Here is a 16,603-nt window from a genome sequence, read left to right on the forward strand (position 1 = left end):
GGCATCTCTGGAAAAAATTGTCCATAGGGTGTGAGTGTGTCTGTGAGTGAATGAGTGAGTGTGTGTGCCCTGCGATGGGTTGGCACTCCATCCAGGTTGTATCCTGCCTTGATGCCCGATGACTCCTGAGATAGGCACAGGCTCCCCGTGACCCGAGGTAGTTCGGATAAGCGGTAGAAAATGGATGGATGGATGGATATTTCAAACTAATTATTTTATTTTATTAGTATCACACATGTATCCAACCTTGTAATCAGTCATTCAGCTTATTTCAACTGAGAAAAGTAGTCAGTCTTTTAGTATTTTTCTACAATATAAGCGGTAGGGTTGTCACGATACTGGAATTTAAAACTTCGATACGATACCTTCAAAAATATCGATATTCGATACCATTTTCGATACCACGGAGGGGGTCACAACATTAAGGGGGTAATTTTTTTTTATTAGAAGTTGTTTGAAGCCAGGTTTCTCAACAGTATACACAGGAACCTGATCCATGCATATGTACACTGCTACAGCCCTGTTCAGCTTCTAAGCTTCATTTAAGTTTGCTTCATACTTTCTTTGCTGTTCAAATACAGCTGGTAGTGTAGGTTGTGAGTGTGTTGTTTTTGTTGCAGGTCGACAACACTTTTAAAATGAACTGAACTATCTTACTAATCTTAGAACTTAAGTTAATGGTAATAGATATTTGTTAACATGAATAAACAATGAAAAATACTTCCAAAACATGTATTAATCTTAGTTAAAAGTTAATTTAAACTAACTTTTACTAATACATGTATGTACGTACTAATTAAAATCCAAATTCTATCTGTTAATATTTTTTTTCATTGGACCAGAGCAAACATGATCCGTTGTATTTTTATTACATACTGTCATCAAAGATTTAAATATATCGGATTATATTAACTTTAAGAATTACGGTGAAAAAACGAGACAACACTCATATCAGCAACAATACTAGGCCATCTTGGTTAGTGTTTGAGTATAATGTTAAAATAAGAAAAGTTACCAACCTCTCGAAATTCTGATCCGGGTGTCTGTCTTTGCTATATTAGAGGTGTTAGAGCCTTTTGTTAGCACAGCTCTGTAGCAACTCTTGCATATTGTTTATGTCCTTCGGCTTTCCATGTTCCATCCATCCATCCATTTTCTACCGCTTATCCGGGGCCGGGTCGCGGGGGCAGCAGTCTAAGCAGGGATGCCCAGACTTCCCTCTCCCTAGCCACTTCCTCCAGCTCTTCCGGGGGGACACCGAGGCGTTCCCAGGCCAGCCGGGAGACATAGTCCCTCCAGCGTGTCCTAGGTCTTCCCCGGGGTCTTCTCCCGGTGGGACATGCCCGGAACACCTTACCGGGAAGGCGTCCAGGGGGCATCCGGAAAAGATGCCCGAGCCACCTGAGCTGGCCCCTCTCGATGTGGAGGAGCAGCGGATCTACTCTGAGCTCCTCCCGAGTGACCGAGCTTCTCACCCTATCTCTAAGGGATCGCCCGGCCACCCTTCGGAGAAAGCTCATTTCGGCCGCCTGTATCCGGGATCTTGTCCTTTCGGTCATGACCCACAGCTCATGACCATAGGTGAGAGTAGGAACGTAGATTGACCGGTAAATCGAGAGCTTCGCTTTGCGGCTCAGCTCCTTCTTCACCACGACAGACCGGTACAGCGACTGCATTACTGCAGAAGCTGCACCGATCCGTCTGTCAATCTCCCGCTCCATCCTTCCCTCACTCGTGAACAAGACCCCCAGATACTTGAACTCCTCCACTTGAGGCAGGAACTCTCCACCTACCTGAAGTGAGCAAGCCACCCTTTTCCGGCTGAGAACCATGGCCTCAGATTTGGAGGTGCTGATTCTCATCCCAGCCGCTTCACACTCGGCTGCAAACCGTCCCAGTGCATGCTGAAGGTCCTGGTCTGATGGGGCCAGCACGATGACATCATCCGCAAAGAGCAGAGATGCAATCGTGTGGTCACCAAACCCGACGCCCTCCGGCCCCTGGCTGCGCCTAGAAATTCTGTCCATAAAAATTATGAACAGAACCGGCGACAAAGGGCAGCCCTGCCGGAGTCCAACATGCACCGGAAACAAGTCTGACTTACTGCCGGCAATGCGAACCAAGCTCCTGCTCCGGTCGTACAGGGACCGGATGGCCCTTAGCAAAGGGTCCCGAATCCCATACTCCCGGAGCACCCTCCACAAGATGCTGCGAGGGACACAGTCGAATGCCTTCTCCAAATCCACCAAACACATGTGGATTGGTTGGGCAAACTCCCATGAACCCTCCAGCACCCTGAAGAGGGTATAGAGCTGGTCCAGTGTTCCACGACCGGGACGGAAACCACACTGTTCCTCCTGAATCCGAAGTTCTACTATCGGCCGGATTCTCCTCTCCAGTACCCTGGCATAGACTTTCCCGGGGAGGCTGAGAAGTGTGATCCCCCGGTAATTGGAGCACACCCTCCGGTCCCCCTTCTTAAAAAGGGGGACCACCACCCCGGTCTGCCAGTCCAAGGGCACTGTCCCCGACCGCCACGCGATGCTGCAGAGGCGTGTCAGCCAAGACAGCCCCACAACATCCAGAGACTTGAGGTACTCAGGACGGATCTCATCCACCCCCGGTGCCCTGCCACCGAGGAGTTTCTTGACTACCTCGGTGACTTCATCCCGGGTGATGGGCGAGTCCGCCTCTGAGCCCTCGGCCTCTGCTTCCTCAATGGAAGACATGACGGCGGGATTGAGGAGATCCTCGAAGTATTCCTTCCACCGCCCGATGATATCCCCGGTCGAGGTCAACAGCTGCCCCCCTCCACTGTAAACAGCGTTGGTGGGGCATTGCTTCCCCCTCCTGAGGCGTCAGACGGTTTGCCAGAAACTCTTCGAGGCCGACCGATAGTCCTTCTCCATGGCCTCGCCGAACTCCTCCCAGGCCCGAGTTTTTGCCTCCCCAACCACCCGGGCTGCAGTCCGCTTGGCCTGTCGGTACCTGTCAGCTGCCTCGGGAGTCCCACAAGCCAGCCAGGCCCGATAGGACTCCTTCTTCAGCTTGACGGCATCCCTTACTTCCGGTGTCCACCACCGGGTTCGGGGATTGCCGCCTCGACAGGCACCGGAGACCTTACGGCCACAGCTCCGAGTGGCTGCGTTGACAATGGAGGTGGAGAACATGGTCCACTCGGACTCAATATCTCCAGACTCCCTCGGGATCTGGTCGAAGCTCTGCCGGAGGTGGAAGTTGAAGATCTCTCTGACAGGCGATTCGGCCAAACGTTCCCAACAGACCCTCACAGTACGTTTGGGTCTGCCGAGTCTGTCCAGCTTCCTCCCCCGCCATCGGATCCAACTCACCACCAGGTGGTGATCGGTTGACAGCTCTGCCCCTCTCTTCACCCGAGTGTCCAAGACATACGGCCGTAGGTCAGATGAAACAACAACAAAGTCGATCATTGACCTCCGGCCAAGGGTGTCCTGGTGCCATGTGCACTGATGGACACCCTTATGCTTGAACATGGTGTTCGTTATGGCCAAACTGTAACTCGCACAGAAGTCCAATAACAGAACACCACTCGGGTTCAGATCAGGGGGGCCGTTCCTCCCAATCACGCACCTCCAGGTGTCACTGTCGCTGCCCACGTGGGCGTTGAAGTCACCCAGCAGAACGACGGAGTCCCCAGTCGGGGCGCTTTCCAGCACCCCTCCCAGAGACTCCAAGAAGGCCGGGTACTCTACACTGCCATTTGGCCCATAGGCGCAAACGACAGTGAGAGACCTATCCCCGACCCGGAGGCGCAGGGAAGCGACCCTCTCGTTCACCGGGGTAAACTCCAACACATGGCGGCTGAGCTGGGGGGCTATAAGCAAACCCACACCAGCCCGCCGCCTCTCACCCTTGGCAACTCCAGAGTGGTAAAGAGTCCATCCTCCCTCGAGGAGTGTGGTTCCAGAGCCCAAGCTCCGGCTCCTTCCCCGTCAGAGAGGTGACGTTCCATGTCCCTAGAGCTAGATTCCGCGTCCAGGGATCGGGTTGTCGAGGCCCCCGCCTTCGACTACCACCCGTTCCACTTTGCACCGGCCCCTTACGGTCCCTCCTGTAGGTGGTGAATCCACGGGAGGGTGGCCCCACGTCGCTCCTTCGGGCTGAGCCCGGCCTGACCCCATGGGGGGAGGTCCGACCACCAGGCGCTCGCATACGAGCCCCAACCCCGGGCCTGGCTCCAGGGTGGGGCCCCGGCTGCGCCATACCGGGCGACGTCACGGTCCTCGAAATTGTAGTCATCATATGGGTTTTTTTTTTGAACCGCTCTTGGTCTGACCCGTCGCCTAGGACCTGTTTGCCTTGGGAGACCCTACCAGGGGCATATAGCCCCGGACAACATAGCTCCTAGGGTCTTTCGGGTACTCAAACCCCTCCACCACGGTAAGGTGGCAGTTCAAGGAGGGGTTTCCATGTTCATTTGCTTCATATCCAAAATATTTCCAGATAGCACTCCTGCTGTGTTCTTTATCAACCAAAGCCGGTTGCGGAGGTACGACGGCGTTTTAGTGCCTCGAAACGTAACGAGAATAAACTCATCGTAATACGTATTTTGTTTACGTAAAAGTTGTAGATTAAGAGTTTAAGTTATGTTGAAGCACGTCATCTGAACCAGTGAGTTAGTTCTTAGTTCATGTCAGATTTTTTCTTCTGAATAAATTCAGTTTCCTACATGATCGCTGCAGTGTCCTTTTACTAATTATAACTAGTGGTGGGCATAGATTATTTTTTTTTTAATCTAGATTAATCTAGATTAATCTTGGAATTAATCTAGATTAATCTAGATTAAAATTGCTCATTTGAATTCTGCCGAAGGCATTCAGAATATGTGTGCTACCCAAATAATGACTAAAAGTAAGTCTTTGAGAACGGGTTTCTCAAGCCAGGTGGCGCATTAGACCAGGGGCTCATCTCCTGTTTCCAAAATGCATCACAAACTGCTTGAGAAAGCTGTTCTACTATGATAATTGGTGATGAAAATAAATTATGTTCAATAAAATGAACTTGCGTTTACTTCCGCATTAGCTAAGGGATGATTTCCGTTTAGGTGGTACTTGAGACTGGAAGAGCTCCTACAGTACATTTACATTTAGTCATTTAGCAGACGCTTTTATCCAAAGCGACTTACAAAGAGTGAGGGAGCAACAAGCGATATGTCATACAGGAGCCATAATACATTAGGGGCCAATACAAAGTTACTGGTTTCAACTAAAGCTAGACCACTACCTGTTGAGAGAAAGTGTTTTTTTTAAACCAATTCCGCATTGCACAAGGTGCAAACAACCTTAGTCTTGTCAATGTTTCCATTGGGAAGCTTCTTAATAATTAATATTCCCTGAAGCAAACCCGGCGGCTTCATAGCTGCATCCATGTTAGCACGTCACGTTTGATGCGGTAATTTCACAGTAACGTTATGTTGTGTTCAGACCAAACGCGAATGGCGCGTCAAGCGCGAGTGATTTATGTGTTAATGCAAAGACGCAATAGACCTACTTGCGGCGCGAATCGCGCGAATGAAGCCCTGGTTATGAGATGATGAGGCGGCGCTAATGACGCGAATCACGCGAGTTAAAAAATCTTGTTCTCGCCCCGTACAGTGCAGTTAAGCTGGTATACATCTGCGCTAAAATATCAAGGTGAAAGTCATCATAGCTTGCGTAGTACAGACCCAGCTCCCAACCCAACTTTGAGAATAGATTAACGGCGACATTTTTTTTATCGCGCGATAAGAGTCTCACGCCGTTAACGGCCCACCACTAATTATAACTCAATGATGATGCGCCAAAAGACAAAGAATTTCCTTATTGCTAAATCCTAATCTAAAGTAGGATTTTACCAAATCCTCCACAGCCATTGTTTCTAGCAATTCTGTTATTTTTCTCAAAATATTAAGAGTTTATTCTACGAGTTTATTCTCGTAACATTTCGACTTTATTCTCGTAACATTTCGACCTTTTCCTCGAAATCTTGGATTTTTTATTTTTAACGTGGCACTTTAACGCCGTCGTACGGAGGCGCCGCACACGCCATATTTATATTCACTTCACTTTTGCTATTTAACCAGAGCGAATGAGACGAGACACGTGACAGGCACTGCAGGTAACGTGTGGTGTTTGTCAACGCGCTTTTGGAGATAAGTGAAAGTGACAGCTCGGCTAGGATCGGTGTATCGATACTTCGGGAAATTAGTATTGGTATCGTTCAGATATTTCAGTATCGATATTTATCGAAATATCTATATTTTTGACAACACTAATAAGCGGCCATGAATAACACTTGGATGTGGGCCCCAAATCCCCCGGGACCATGTGTACCTTCTCACCCAGACACTAAGCCACTGCGTGTCAAAATGTGATTTCCGTAAAATATGTCTGGGCCCGGACCTCTCTCGTCAGCAGTCCTGTCGCTCGTCTTCTTATGCTCCCTATTTCCTCTGTTAGGTATGCGGGACCGGTGTGTGCACAGCTGATTCCAACTATCACTCACGCCACCGGCCCCACCTCATGGCTCTCCCGCCTTCCTCACCACAAATATCATCTATATGTGCCTGGAGCACTAACCACTGGGCTACGACTCTGTCATATATTTCTAAGAGTTTGATCCATGTACATTTAGTTGAATCAGGGTTGGGGTGCCGTGGGAGAAAAACAATAAAAATTGATGTCTTGCTTTCAAAAAGTTTGGGAACCACTGGCTTATATACATATCTGTGTGAGTCAAAAAGACGTTTCAAAAAGCTACTTGATTAATCTAAGTAACTATAACTGAAATAGATCAGCCCTAAAATTCTGTTGTTATATAAAGTATGTTTAATTGTAGGTTCAACTATGAAGCACAATTTTATTAGTTCAGTCGATGAAAATAAAATAATGTCATGACGCAACATTACAAGTGGAGGTGAATGGGTTGGTCAGTCTGATTCAGACTCTGTATAAATGTGAGGACAGTACAGAGATCAGATCAAACTCCTCACAGGAGGACGACACTCATGGCCAATGAGACAGAAGATCATGAGACTCAATACTGCTTTCCTGCTGTTAACTCATCGTGCATCAAGACCAAACGCTCCACACTTGAATCCAACGTCATGTATGTGTCTTTTTCACTTCTGTCTGTATGGACCGTGTTTCTGAACCTGCTGGTGATCATCTCCATCTCTCACTTCAAGAAGCTTCACACTCCAACCAACCTGCTCATTCTCTCTCTGGCTGTGGCCGACATGCTCGTGGGACTCATCGTGATGCCTGTAGAGGCCGTCAAACTGATCGAGACCTGCTGGTACTTTGGAGACATTTTCTGTGGACTGTTTTTAATCATCATGGGACTGCTCCTCTCAATGTCTTTTAATAATCTTATACTTATTGCTATTGACCGTTTTATTGCTGTGTGTTACCCTTTACAGTATGAACGAAAAATAACGACATCTAAAACCTTAATTTCCATTTGTCTCTGCTGGTTTTTCTCCACAGTTTATTACACCGCAGTTTTCGCTGTCAACAAATATATTATCACCTCGAACAGAACAGATGGGTGTTATGGAGAGTGTACCTTTGTAATGGGTTTTGTATGGGGAGTCGTTGACCAGATTGTGGGTTTCTTTTTGCCTTTTATTGTGCTCATCACTTTCTATCTGAGGATATTTTGTGTCGCACAACAGCATGTGAAAGTTATAAACTCTCTGATAAAGAGTGGAAAACATCTAACAGAAGGTTCAATAAAAAGGAAGTCAGAGAGTAAAGCTGCTCTTACATTAGGGATCATTGTGCTTATTCATCTTCTCTGCTGGTCAGGCTATATTTTTTATCTTGCAGTGAGTGCAGATGCCCCCTCTGTTGTAAACTCAATGAACTGGACTGTTTATTCTAGCTCAGGTTTAAATCCTCTTGTGTATGCTTTATTTTACCCCTGGTTTAGGAGGGCATTAAAACACATCTTGACTCTTAAAATATTCAGTCCAGCATCCTCTCTGGTTAATATTCTTGCAGATCATCATTCATAAGACGTCAGTCCAGTACTGTTTTTTTTTTGTCATCTGTTAAACCATTCAAGCAAACAGAGCTAATTTTAGCAAATAAATATATCTGTATATATATATATATGCTGGTCTAATTTATAACAGTTACTTTGTTTATTGAGTCCTTCTTGTCTCTTTCTTTCTCAGTGTCTTATCTGTATCTCTGTATTTGTATTATTTAGTAAACAATTAAAAGCATGACCAAACCCCTTAAAGAAACCAAAAATGTTAATTCTGTCATCATTCACTTGTCTTGTCTTTTCAAACCTGTTTGACTTTCTTTCTACTGCACAACTCAGAAGAAGGTATTTTGAAAAATGTTATTAACTGACCCTTATTCACTTGCATTCGTTTTATGTCCACACAATAGAAGTCAATGGGGTCCGCTGCAGTTCGGGTACCCAACTTTCTTGAAAATACGAGAGTGTGTAAATGATGACAGAATTTTAATTTTTGTGTGAACTATCACTTTAAATGTGGGGCCACAAAAGTATGCATGCGCAGTAATGTTTATTTATGTTGTTGCTAGTAAAACTTACTTCTGATAAGAATATACTGTATACGTTATGAAATACATATACCTTATTCAGCAATTTTGTATATACAAATGTTAAACTTATAAAAGGCATTATATATGTATTAATGCAGTAGCACGTCAAGATAATAGAGGTTCTCTGACTTCAGTAGTCATGAATTATTGCAATTTGTGACTTAATTTGGCCTATAAAATCACCAAAATCACCAAAGGTTTGTTCTGGCTATTATTTTATTCACATGAACTTTATAGTCACAGTTGAGTCCTTTTGTGTATAAGTTAATTTAAATTAAATGTTAAATGAGTTAAATGTCAATGAAGCACATATCTTTTACCATTGAAGATTTCTTTGGTTTTATTGTCTCACTCTTTTGTCTTTGTGTCAATGTTTGGTAGATCACAGATGTACTCTCTTACAAAATCTGAACGAAATAACAATTTATGTGTGTTTATGCAAACTGTTTGTGTTGTATTTTACTGGTTGGTACAATTATCTCACCAAATTAGTTTTTTTAACAAATAACTATGTTTATGATACGAGCATGAATAAACAAATCAGATGTCAAACAGATGTGTGTTTATGTGTTAGCCCTTAATGCTCACAGACGTTAAACAGAACTATATCATACAAAAGTGCCAATGCGAAGCAGCCTCATCTTTGTCTTTCAAAGCCACTTTATCTGACCTTTGAAAAAGGTTAATAGTAAGGTAACTTATTGAATTACATCATCAATATAAAGTCTAATGTAAGTGACCGCAGAGAGAAGCTATTGCACCAGTGTGTTATTTCACACCTGTAATGAATTTCATGAATATAGATCAGCGGGCGAACACAACAATTATAATTGGTCCTCAGAGATCTAACACCATTCAAGCTGTCAAACATCAGTAAGAGTAAACAAACTGATGATGAAGATGTAAGTGTGTGCGAAGTGGCGGAGCAAGTTAGGTCCGGGCATGTATGAAAGATCACTTACCCCCCCCCCCCCCTTCGTCTGTTTCCGACTGCGTTGCGCATTACTGGACATCGGTTATTTCCTGAGGCTTGTTATTTAAATGTCGACGCGTGTAGATCACGCTCAAATAGTCAAATAGTTAGACTACTGAAATGTTCTCCTTCCTACAAAGGCTATCAAACCGCTCCAGCTGGTTCAGTACGCAGCAGCACGCCTCATCTTCCAACAGCCCAAAAGGGCTCATGTGACACCCCTTTTCATCTCTGTCCACTGGCTGACGGTTGAAGGCCGTATCAGATTCAAGTCACTAATTTTTGCCTGGAGGACTATCACTGGTTCTACTACACTCCTACACCCCATCGAAAGCCCTGCATTCAGCAAACGAGCGGGGTCTTGTTTCGCCATCTCATAAGGGCAGTAAATCGCTTTCCCGCTCCTTCTCCTTCACAACTCCTTCCTGGTGGAACGTTCTTCCTTACTCAATCCGGTCAATCACATCTCTCACAACATTAAAAAAACTACTGGAAAACCCATCTCTTCTGTGGATACTTGATGGACGAATGAGAAAAAAAGAAAAAAACGAACACTCTCTTTCTCTGACTTGGTATTAGCACCTACAGACTTGCTCAAATTTGTTGGTATCCTTACAGCTCATTGAAATAATGCTTCATTCCTCCTGAAGAGTGATGAAATTAAAAGCTATTGTATCATGTATACTTACATGCCTTTGGTATGTCATAGAATAGAGCAAAGAAGCTTTGGAAAGAGATTAATTATTGCTTTTTCTACAAAGATATTCAAAAATGGCCTGGACACATTTTTTGGTACCCCATAGAAAACATAATACATAATTGAATTATAGTGATATTTCAAACTAATTCGTTTTTTTTTATTAGTATCACACATGTATCCAACCTTGTAATCAGTCATTCAGCTTATTTCAACTGAGAAAAGTAGTCAGTCTTTTAGTATTTTTCTACAATATAAGCGGCCATGAATAAAACTTGGATGTGGGCCCCAAATCCCCCAGGACCATGTGTTCCTTCTCACCCAGACACTAAGCCACTGCGTGTCAAAATGTGATTTCTGTAAAAGAGGCCCAAACTGCCAGAGACATCCAGTATAGGACAGTGGAAGCAGACAGGAAAATTAGGGTAAGAGACGGTGTGTGAAACCATGAGCCAACAAGTCAACAATATTGTGGTGAGGAAGGCGGGACGAGGGCCATGAGGTGGGGCCGGTGGCGTGAGTGATAGTTGGAATCAGCTGTGCGCACACCGATCATCACATACAGTTGTGTTCAAAATTATTCAACCCCCACTGAAATTGATTGTTTTGGTCGGTTTGACATTGATTATGATCATTCAGTCATCCTGCTTACAATTAAATCAAAGAGGCACGTGTAGGTCAGACAAATATAACATAACATTTATAATGAAATAACCACAAATGTCTTTTCTGAGCTCACATCATTATCAGTTTTACTCAACCCCCAAGTGACATTCAATCTTAGTACTTAGTACAACATCCTTTTACAGTTATAACAGCTTTTAAACGTGAAGCATAGCTTGACACAAGTGTCTTGCAGCGATCTACGGGTATCTTCGCCCATTCATCATGGCCACTTCAAAATGTTCCAGCCTTTAATCTGCAACCTTGCTCTAGTGGACTTGGATGTATGCTTGGGATCATTGTCCTGTTGAAAGGTCCAACGTCTTCCAAGCCTCAGGTTTGTGACGGACTGCATCACATTGTCATCCAATATCTCCTGGTACTGAAGAGAATTCATGGTACCTTGCACACGCTGAAGCTTCCCAGTACCTGCAGAAGCAAAACAGCCCCAAAGCATGATTGACCCCCCGCCATGCTTCACAGTAGGCAAGGTGTTCTTTTCTTCATAGGCCTTGTTAAAACATAGCGTTGATCCATGGGCCCAAACAGTTCTAATTTTGTTTCATCAGTCCACAGAACACTATCCCAAAACTTCTGTGGTTTGTCCACATTACTTTTGGCATACTGCAGTCGACTCTTCTTATTCTTTGGGGACAGCAAGGGGGTGCGCCAGGGAGTTCTGGCATGGAGGCCTTCATTACGCAGGGTGCGCCGTATTGTCTGAGCAGAAACTTCAGTACCCACATCTGAGAAATCTTTTCTCAGTTCCTCAGCAGTCACACGGGGACTTTTCTCCACTCTACGCTTCAGGTAGCGCACAGCAGTCGAAGTCAGCATCTTCTTTCTGCCATGACCAGGTAGCGTTTCAACAGTGCCCTTTGCCTTGAATTTGCGAATGATGCTTCCTATGGTGTCTCTTGGTATGTTTAACATCTTTGCAATCTTCTTCTAGCCATTGCCCTTCCTGTGAAGAGTAATCACCTGTTCTCTTGTCTTCCTGGACCATTCTCTTGACCTCACCATGTTTGTAACCACACCAGTAAATGTCTAGAAGGAGCTGAGTATCACAGTCATTTTAAAGCTGCCTAATTGGTGCTTATTAGGCTTTATTGCTGCTCCCTGATATCCACAGGTGTTTTCATTACCTGATTGAAAACACTTCATTGAACCTCTGTTCTTCAGAGTGGTAGTCTTTAAGGGGTTGAATAATTATGTCAATGAAGAGTTCACAAAAGAAACATTTACTACTGTATTACAAAACTAATTGATGTCATTTTAGTTGCATATGGTTCTTTAAGAAGTCCTTGTAGGATTTCATTCTGAATACAATTACAAATGTACACTAAATTCCCTAAAACCATTCACAGTATTGGAGGTTGAATAATTTTGAACACAACTGTATCTCACTGAGTCCGGGTCCTCTCTCGTCAGCAGTCCTGTCGCTCGTCCTCTTATGCTCCCGATTTCCTCCGTGAGATATGCAGGACCGGTGTGCGCACAGCTGATTCCAACTATCACTCACGCCACCGGCCCCACCTCATGGCTCTCCCGCCTTCCTCACCACAAATATCATCTATATGTGTCTGGAGCACTAACCACTGGGCTACCACTCTGACATATATTTCTAAGAGTTTGATCCATGTACATTTAGTTGAATCAGGGTTGGGGTGCCGTGGGAGAAAAAACACTACAAATTGATGTCTTGCTTTCAAAAAGTTTGGGAACCACTGGCTTATATACATATCTGTGTGAGTCAAAAAGACGTTTCAAAAAAAGCTACTTGATTAATCTAAGTAACTATAACTAAAATAGATCCAGGCCTAAAATTCTGTTGTTATATAAAGTATTTTTAATTGTAGGTTCAATTATGAAGCACAATTTTATTAGTTCAAGCGATGAAAATAAAATAATGTCATGACGCAACATTACAATAGGAGGTGAATGGGTTGGTCAGTCTGATTCAGACTCTGTATAAATGTGAGGACAGTACAGAAATCAGATCAAACTCCTCACAGGAGGACGACACTCATGGCCAATGAGACAGAAGATCATGAGACTCAATACTGCTTTCCTGCTGTTAACTCATCGTGCATCAAGACCAAACGCTCCACACTTGAATCCAACGTCATGTATGTGTCTTTTTCACTTCTGTCTGTATGGACCGTGTTTCTGAACCTGCTGGTGATCATCTCCATCTCTCACTTCAAGAAGCTTCACACTCCAACCAACCTGCTCATCCTCTCTCTGGCTGTGGCCGACATGCTCGTGGGACTCATCGTGATGCCTGTAGAGGCCGTCAAGCTGATCGAGACCTGCTGGTACTTTGGAGACATTTTCTGTGGACTGTTTTTAATCATCATGGGACTGCTCCTCTCAATGTCTTTTAATAATCTTATACTTATTGCTATTGACCGTTTTATTGCTGTGTGTTACCCTTTACAGTATGAACGAAAAATAACGACATCTAAAACTTTAATTTCCATCTGTCTCTGCTGGTTTTTCTCCCCCGCTTATATCACCACAGTTATCACTGTCAACAAATATATTATCACCTCGAACAGAACAGATGGGTGTTATGGAGAGTGTACCATTGTAATGGGTTTTGTATGGAGAGTTGTTGACCAGATTGTGGGTTTCTTTTTGCCTTTTATTGTGCTCATCACTTTCTATCTGAGGATATTTTGTGTCGCACAACAGCATGTGAAAGTTATAAACTCTCTGATAAAGAGTGGAAAACATCTAACAGAAGGTTCAATAAAAAGGAAGTCAGAGAGTAAAGCTGCTTTTACATTAGGGATCATTGTGCTTATTCATCTTCTCTGCTGGTCAAGCTATATTTTTTATCTTGCAGTGAGTGCAGATGCCCCCTCTGTCTTAAACTTAATGATCTGGACTGTTTATTCTAGCTCAGGTTTAAATCCTCTTGTGTATGCTTTATTTTACCCCTGGTTTAGGAGGGCATTAAAACACATCTTGACTCTTAAAATATTCAGTCCAGCATCCTCTCTGGTTAATATTCTTGCAGATCATCATTCATAAGACGTCAGTCCAGTACTGTTTTTTTTTTGTCATCTGTTAAACCATTCAAGGAAACAGAGCTATTGTCAGCAAAATCTAATTTATAACAGTTACTTTGTTTATTGAGTCCTTCTTGTCTCTTTCTTTCTCAGTGTCTTATCTGTATCTCTGTATTTGTATTATTTAGTAAACAATTAAAAGCATGACCAAACCCCTTAAAGACTAAACCATCATTCAGCTGATGTAGTCTCTGTAAAAGACATGATTATTGGTCTTATTGAAAGTGATTTATGGAATCAAACATCATTTCAAATATCACGTTTCTTAACCTCCGGTCTGTGTTTCTTTATCGGCCTGGCTAGTGGCTAATAATACAACTATTTATATTTAATTTACTTTTATTTGATTTATATATTTTTATAATAGTTCTATTCAATAAACATTTTGTTTTGAATGGGTCGTGTATCCTTGTCATATTTAAGTTTAGCCAAGTAACGGTTCTTCTGGAAACCCAAAATGATACTTTGACTTTTTAACTCGCTAGCTAATGTAATCTACTTGTTATTTCTTAAGATTGTTATCAGGAATAATCTACATGGACTCTATTCCTGGCGGATGTGTACCAGAAGTTAAAGAGATAGTTCACCCAAAAATGTTAATTCTGTCATCATTCACTTGTCTTGTCTTTTCAAACCTGTATGACTTTCTTTCTACTGCACAACTCAGAAGAAGGTATTTTGAAATACATATAGCTTATGTAGCAATTTTCTATATACAAATGTTAAACTTATAAAAGGCATTATATATGTATTAATGCAGTAGCATGTCAAGATAATAGAGGTTCTCTGACTTCAGCAGTCTTGAATCTTGCCATTTGCGACTTAATTTTGCCTATAAAATCACCAGAAATTTGTTCTGGCTTATAGTTTTTTCACATGAACTTTATAGTCACAGTTGAGTCCTTTTGTGTATAAGTTAATTTAAATTAAATGTTAAATGAGTTAAATGTCAATGAAGCACATATCTTTTACCATTGAAGATTTCTTTGGTTTTATTGTCTCACTCTTTTGTCTTTGTGTCAATGTTTGGTAGATCACAGATGTACTCTCTTACAAAATCTGAACGAATCAACAATTTATGTGTGTTTATGCAAACTGTTTGTGTTGTATTTTACTGGTTGGTACAATTATCTCACCAAATTAGTTTTTTTAACAAATAACTATGTTTATGATATGAGCATGAATATAAATCAGATGTCAAACAGATGTGTGTTTATGTGTTAGCCCTTAATGCTCACAGACGTTAAACAGAACTATATCATACAAAAGTGCCAATGCGAAGCAGCCTCATCTTTGTCTTTCAAAGCCACTTTATCTGACCTTTGAAAAAGGTTAATAGTATGTAACTTATTGAATTACATCATCAATATAAAGTGTAATGTAAGTGACCGCAGAGAGAAGCTATTGCACCAGTGTGTTATTTCACACCTGTAATGAATTTCATGAATATAGATCAGCGGGCGAACACAACGATTATAATTGGTCCTCAGAGATCTAACACCATTCAAGCTGTCAAACATCAGTAAGAGTAAACAAACTGATGATGAAGATGTCAGTGTGTGCGCAGTGGCGGAGCAAGTTAGGTCCGGGCCCATATTGAAAAAATGCTAGACTTATCTGCACACTGAATCACCAGATACTGCTAGCAACCCTGTCATCTCAAGAAATCTCATGCACTCCTCTCCTCTGGCTCATGTCCCAACTCTCGCTGTCCTCTGCTCACCACATGATCACTGGGGTCCCTCAGGGATCTGTGCTTGGAATGCTCCTCTTCTCCATTTACACGACATCCTTGGGACCCATCATACGGGCAGATGGCTTCTCGAATCACTGTTATGCTGATGACACCCAGATTTACATCTCATTTCACCCAGGCGATACCACTGTAGCAGCTCGCATAACAGCCATTCTAGAAGACATCTCAGCTTGGATGAAAGAACATCACCTCCAGCTGAACCCTGCCAAGACAGACATACTCATGTTTCTGGCACACCCTACGGTGCAACACAGTCTCACCATCCAACTTGGCAATACCACAATAACTCCTTCCAAAACAGCCAGGAACCTCGGAGTCATATTTGATGAACAGCTTCCCGTTAATGATCACATTGCAAAGACAACGAGGTCATGCTGATATGCCTTATTCAATATTAGAAGTGTTAGACCCTATCTCACTGAGCATGCGGCACAACTCCTTGTACAGGCCCTGCTGATCTCAAGGTTGGACTACTGCAATGCTCTCCCTGTTGGTCTTCCTGCAAAAGCTATCAATCCACTCCAGCTGATTCAGAACGCAGCAGCACGCCTCATCTTCCAACAGCCCAAAAAGGCTCCTGTGACACGCCTTTTCATCTCTCTCCACTGGCTACCGGTTGATGGCTGTATCAGATTCTAGTCACTAATAATTCATACTTGTATTCAATGTGTCTCATGTACAGCTGCTTTGTAACAATGAAAATTATAAAAAGCGCTATATAAATATAGTTGAGTTGAGTTGAGTAATGCTTGCCTACAGGACTATCACTGGTTCTGCAACGTTATACTTTCACACCCTCCTATACTCCTACTCCCCATCAAGAACCCTGTTTTATCA

General features: G+C 43.2%; 2 protein-coding genes across 2 annotated transcripts; both read left to right on the forward strand.

Moving 5' to 3' along the window:
- Positions 1–4,448: 4,448 nt before the first annotated feature.
- Positions 4,449–8,771, forward strand: LOC130411504 (trace amine-associated receptor 13c-like). The gene is made up of 2 exons (XM_056736167.1): positions 4,449–4,465; positions 7,021–8,771. Exons 1-2 carry the CDS (start codon positions 4,449–4,451, stop codon positions 8,033–8,035), a joined length of 1,032 nt encoding a protein of 343 aa, XP_056592145.1. The 3' UTR covers positions 8,036–8,771.
- Positions 8,772–12,941: 4,170 nt separating this feature from the next.
- Positions 12,942–13,972, forward strand: LOC130411509 (trace amine-associated receptor 13c-like). The gene has a single exon (XM_056736174.1). The coding sequence runs from the start codon at positions 12,962–12,964 to the stop codon at positions 13,970–13,972; it is 1,011 nt and encodes a 336-aa protein (XP_056592152.1). The 5' UTR covers positions 12,942–12,961.
- Positions 13,973–16,603: the final 2,631 nt, after the last annotated feature.

Source organism: Triplophysa dalaica, chromosome 22, assembly GCF_015846415.1.
Source record: "Triplophysa dalaica isolate WHDGS20190420 chromosome 22, ASM1584641v1, whole genome shotgun sequence".
Lineage (NCBI taxonomy): Eukaryota > Metazoa > Chordata > Actinopteri > Cypriniformes > Nemacheilidae > Triplophysa > Triplophysa dalaica.

Excerpts from the sequence above, each read along its gene's own strand:
- LOC130411509 (XM_056736174.1), top strand. The coding sequence starts at position 12,962 with ATGGCCAATGAGACAGAAGATCATGAGACTCAATACTGCTTTCCTGCT.